The 6,000-nt window shown below is 41.3% G+C and overlaps 1 protein-coding gene across 1 annotated transcript in view; it reads left to right on the top strand.

Moving 5' to 3' along the window:
- Window positions 1-264: 264 nt before the first annotated feature.
- Window positions 265-6,000, top strand: part of LOC135517071 (A disintegrin and metalloproteinase with thrombospondin motifs 19-like) — a 123,342-nt gene continuing 117,606 nt past the window's right edge. The window contains exons 1-2 of the mRNA XM_064941092.1: window positions 265-330; window positions 532-727. Coding sequence (XP_064797164.1) covers window positions 265-330; window positions 532-727 — 262 coding nt within the window. The remainder of the gene's footprint in view (window positions 331-531; window positions 728-6,000) is intronic.

The following is a 6,000-nucleotide window of genomic DNA, read 5'->3' as shown; positions in this document are numbered from 1 at the left end:
CAGCGACAACACAGCAGGCTCAAGTGATGAGTGACTGAAATGTTTAGGTCTTTGCATTCAAATGTCATCTGCATTTGTTGCTGTACGTTCATCTCTCATTCATAATTAAGCCAGGTGTTCTCTTAGATGTAATTAGGGAGAGAGAGAGAAAGGGGCTTTACCATCATGAATACCTCATGGCTCTGCTGTACAGTTTGAAGACATTTTTCCCCCAGACACAAATCAGCACCTATTGTGCGTTCCGTGTGTCTCAGTTGATAGAGGATGGGTGGTTGTAACTCCACGGTTGTGGGTTCGTTTCCCATGGTGGGACAGTATGAACTCACTACTGTAAGTTGCTCTGGATAGCTAAAATGTAAATGTATTTTTGATGCCTAGATTGATATGCTGCTGTGCTCTCCTACAATATCTCCCCTCCTTTGTCAGTGGGTGAAGTTTAAGCTGGATGCGCTGTCATCAGATGGTCAGGAAAAAAATGCAGTTTGAGTGCAAGCCATGATCTCTGTCCTGTCTCGTCCATTTTTTTTGCAGATGGGCTTCATTCAACTCGATGGAGACTTCCTCTACATCGAGCCTGTCAATAGAACGCTGGCCGTCACGGGACAGGCCCACCGCTTGTACAGGAGGAAGCGCTCCACCGCCGAGGAGAGACAGACAGACAAGCAGACGACAGACAAGCAGACGACAGACAAACAGACAAGCAGCAACTATTGTGGAGTCATTCCAGGTGGGCTACCTCCATCTTGTGCTGCAGACACATTATTGATGACGATGTTCCCCTTTCGGAACGCTGAAGTCGTGGGGAGTTATTAAAGGGATAGTGTAAGTTGAAGTTATTAAAGGGATAGTGCACTTTTTAAGATTTAGGTTAACTTCCATATCCAAAATAAGCAAAGAAAAGTTTACGTTTTGCATTAAAATTGGTTTAGGGATTATTGGTCTGCACTGCCTGTTATGAAGATCCCACAGGGATCCTATTAAATTACTTTAGGGGCTATGCAGTGTTGGGGAAGCTCCTCTAAAAATGCAGTCTACCACTCTACCAATTACTTCACACTGGAAGAAGTTACGCTACATTAAAGCTACCCTTAAGAAATATATAGTTTACTTAACTAAAGTTACTTTGAAAAATATGTTGACCACATCCAATCTAATTCTGAAATATTGTAGACTACAAATTGCAAGAAGAGATCACTCTGGAGTCAGATGTTAACAGAATGTGTAACTTAGCCTAGTAAATACAACAACTATGTTTCAAGTGAGAATAAGGGGCAGGTCTGATGCCAAAACAGAAAGGAAATGATTGCCTAAATCACCCATAATTTATTATATTTTTGCAAAAATTGTGTGAACCTCCAGTAGTTAGGTACACCACTAGATGGCTACTGTAAACATTACCTAGATTTGAATTACATTCAACTACCACAAAGCTACTGCAAAATGTAGTTAAAATACTAGTTGAACTACATGAAGTGCCCTACTCCAACATTGTGGCTATGTCATCAATAAATCTTCAAAGTTCCAGAATGGTGTGATAATGGCAGCCATTTTGGCCAGGGAAATTTCCAAACCACAACTTGGAAACTTTTGCAAACTGTTGCAAAATTGCACATTCAACCACTGGTGAAATCCCCTCACAATGATCTCAAACTGTGTTTCTAATACGCAATGAAATTAGACAGACTACCTCTTGCTAATCAGGAAACTCTTGGATATGTTGTGGTGGACTGTCATTACAATTGCATCACAGGAACCTGGTAAAATGTTTTATGTCGTGTAGCTAGCAACTGTGAATGGCTCAGAATCCACTAAACATGCAGTCAAAGCTATAAGCACTTTTGGAACTAACCAGTGCGTTCAACTTGTTTACGGATGTCAACTGCAGATGGGAATTGTATTCAAAGCATTGCTCACTTAGCTAGCTTACAACATTTTTTTAGAAAAAAATTATATTGAGTGGCTAGCTAGCGTTAGCAACGTTTGGTGGTCAATGAGACTGAGAGAGCTAGCTAACCAGCTGAGCTAGCAAACAATGTAACAAAAATATAATTTTGGATTCAAAAAATACTCCATTCAACAGGCTCTGCATTTCAGGAATCACAATAGCAAGTACTCCTGGTGCACTACAAAATTATTTAGCCATTTTTAGCACAGTTTTTGCCATAGCCCTCACTGGCTTTCATGCGTTTTTAACGTGAGCTTGCCCGAAGTGTCTGCCTCAACGACAGTTGCTATCCATTGGTGCACTGCAATTGGTTGCCCACAAGATGACAAGATGGTGCTGACAGAAATGGTTCCCCTGTTGCTCGCTCCTAGCCAACTTTGCAGTATATATATATATTGGGGTTATTTCTATTATTATTTGCTCAGAATGTTTCTTGCTGAAAATCATTTTGGGATATTAGATTGGCGTTCACTCACCAGCATTTCGACCAGAAATGACTCTTTCCACAATTGGATCCTTTGTTTTTGTACCCCCCAAGGCAATTCCACTGATCCCAGGGGTTGCTACAAGACGCCGTCGACAGAGAAGAGGAATTCGGGGTGTGCTTTTAATCCCACTTAGGAAGCGTGCATAGCATCCACCATTTTAAAATATATTACTTGCTAATGTGCAGTGCCTGGACATTAAAGTAGGTGAGCTCAGGGCGAGGATCTCCTTCCAGAGAGACATCAGGGACTGTAACATACTTTGTTTCATGGAATCATGGCTCTCTCTGGATATACTGTCCCCGTCCATACAGCCAGCGGGGTTCTCCATACATCGCCTGGACAGGAAAAAATAACTCTCCGGTAAAAATAACACATTCAGTCTCTCCCTATCCCAGTCTGTTGTTCCCACTTGCTTCAAGATGTCCACCATTGTTCTTGTACCCAAGAAAACGAAGGTAACTGACCTAAATACTATCGCTACGTAGCATTCACTTCTGTCATCATGAAGTGCTTTGAGAGGCTAGTTAAGGATCATATCACGTCCACCTTCCCTGACACCCTAGACCCACTACAATTTGCATACCGCCCTAAGATCCATGGATGATGCAATCACAATCGCCATCGCACTGCACACTTCCCTATCTCATCTGGACAAGAGAAATACCTATGTAAGAATGCTGTTAATTGACTACAGCTCAAGCTCATCACTAAGCTCTGGGCCCTGGGTCTGAACCCCACCCTGTGCAACTGGGTCCTGGACTTCCTGATGAGCCGACCCCAGGTGGTGAAGATAGGAAACAACACCTCCGCTATGCTGATCTTCAACACGTGGGACCCCCCGGGGTGGTGCTCTGCCCCCTCCTGTACACCCTGTTTACTCATGACTGTGTGACCACGCACGTCTCCAACTTAATCATCATGTTTGCAGACGAAACAACAGTGGTAGGACCGATTACCAACAAAATAAACGAGCCGATCATGGACTTCAGGAGACAGCAGAGAGAGCATGCCCCCATCCACATCGACGGGGACACAGCGGAGGGGGTGAAAAGCTCATCGGAGTACAGATCACTGACAAGCTGAAATGGTCCATCCAAACAGACAGACTGTGTTGAAGAAAAGACCCTCACAAACGTCTACAGATGCACCATTAAGAGCTTCCTGCCAGGTTGTATCACCGCCTGGTACGGTGATGCATTTCCTCCTTTCAGTTATGCAGGGAAATAAAAGTAACGCATATGATATGGCAGAAATTGTGTAATAGAAATATTGTCAAACCAAAATTTGTCATATAATTATAAATACAGTTTTAGTGTCACGCCCTGGCCATAGTTTACTTTGTATGTTTCTATGTTTCGATTGGTCAGGGTGTGATCTGAGTGGGCATTCTATGTCGGATGTCTTGTTTGTCTATTTCTGTGTTTGGCTTGATATGGTTCTCAATCAGGGGCAGGTGTTAGTCATTGTCTCTGATTGGGAACCATATTTAGGTAGCCTGAGTTTCACTGTGTGTTTGTGGGTGATTGTTCCTGTCTCTGTGTTTTGCACCAGATAGGGCTGTTTAGGTTTTTGCATGTTTGTTATTTTGTTAGTTTATTAGTGTATAGTTTTCTTTATTAAAATAAAAATGAATAACAACCACGCTGCATTTTGGTCCGCTCCTCCTTCACCAGATGAAAGCCGTGACATTTAGACAGTTCTGTATAAATATAATCTAAAATACAATATGATTCAATATCAGTACTTCCTGCATTTACAACTTGTCTAAGTCCTATCATCAACAGACTTAAGCCAGTGTATGGCTGTGTATTGACTACATTGTTTGTATGGAATGTTGGGCATATTGGAAGTTCATTTGAAAAATGTGATGGAATCCTTCCACTAAAACTCGTTGGCTAGCTAGCTAATAAATATACTGTGCAGATACTCTTCAAATTCATTGTTTTGCATACTGTAATATCTTATCACAGCACTGGATGACCATGGTTGACCAACTTCTTTACCAAAATGGCTGATCTTTTATACTGTCATAACATAGTTCATGTCCATTCTAGTATTCCTAATTCTATGAAAGATCTACAAGTACACAAATGTATTTTGAAGTTATATTCTTCTGTGTATTTAAGTAATGATACTACTAATAATAATGGGCCTTGTAGAACATGTTTGTCTGGTATAATGGGCCTTGTAGAACATGTTTGTCTGGTATAATGGGCCTTTTATCTGGTATAATGGGCCTTGTAGAACATGTTTGTCTGGTATAACTTGTAGAAAATGTTTGTCTGGTATAATGGGCCTTGTAGAACATGTTTGTCTGGTATAATGGGCCTTGTAGAACATGTTTGTCTGGTATAATGGGGAACATGTTTGTCTGGTATAATGGGCCTTGTAGAAAATGTTTGTCTGGTATAATGGGCCTTGTAGAACATGTTTGTCTGGTATAATGGGCCTTGTAGAAAATGTTTGTCTGGTATAATGGGCCTTGTAGAACATGTTTGTCTGGTATAATGGGCCTTGTAGAAAATGTTTGTCTGGTACAATGGACCTTGTAGAACATGTTTGTCTGGTATAATGGGCCTTGTAGAACATGTTTGTCTGGTATAATGGGCCTTGTAGAAAATGTTTGTCTGGTATAACTGGTCAGTAAATTAATATACTGTAGGTAGAGATAGTTCATGTCTCTATCTATATTAATTTACTGACCAGCCATACCTTACCTTTAAGCATGATGCAACAGTGTCAACAAACCATGTTCTTCACAAAGGCCCAGTGACACATTCTCAACCTGTAGGTTGTTATCCACTTCATATTTTCTACCTTCGTGATTTGCAAATTATCCTGTCATCCTAAGGCATTTCCACCTATGCTGTTCATCAACCCTACATTGAATTTGTACATCTCAATGTCAGAAAGTAATAGCTTTCACACTGGTGTTCGGCCTCTTGCATGCTATAAGGCTCCATTGGTAAAGCTCATGCCTCAGCTTATTGAGAGATCCATGTCTGATTTATGTACAGCGAGCAAGAGAACTCAATGGTGTGTAGACGAAGACGTTTTCTCTGCTCGCCAGATTGGACTTCTGAGATCTTTTAAAAATCCAGAAAAGATGTGAACATATAAAAGCACTCAGCCGCAACTCAACATAACTGTCACACGTGGACCTACAGTATCTGTCAGGTTCAACGATAGTGGCTCTGGTCGTAAGACGTTCACTGTTCTATCGTTCCTAGTTCTCACCTTGAATAAGCGCAGGGTCACGTCAGGGTCTCCACATCAGTGTTAAACCTCGCGCTCTCGCAAAGCGGACTAGAAACCACAAAGGGTTTTCATTACGAGGTCTTACCTATCTGCTTTTGATCAAGGAAATCCACTCCAGATGAGGTCAATGTGTGTGGACTTTCTGTCTACTACCCATTTTCAAAATAAGTGTGTGCTGACCAATAAAGTCACTCTATAACAAACCACTATTTCATATGTATGGGTGTACGTTTCAGTTACAGATACTAGACAGTTACATGGAGTTACATGGAGCTACAGTGTCAATACACTTGTAACTGATTTTGAAAC

Source organism: Oncorhynchus masou, chromosome 28, assembly GCF_036934945.1.
Source record: "Oncorhynchus masou masou isolate Uvic2021 chromosome 28, UVic_Omas_1.1, whole genome shotgun sequence".
NCBI classification, from domain to species: Eukaryota; Metazoa; Chordata; class Actinopteri; order Salmoniformes; family Salmonidae; genus Oncorhynchus; species Oncorhynchus masou.
The sequence above is the reverse complement of the archived record's forward strand: the minus strand, read 5'-3'. Positions and strand labels throughout refer to the sequence as shown.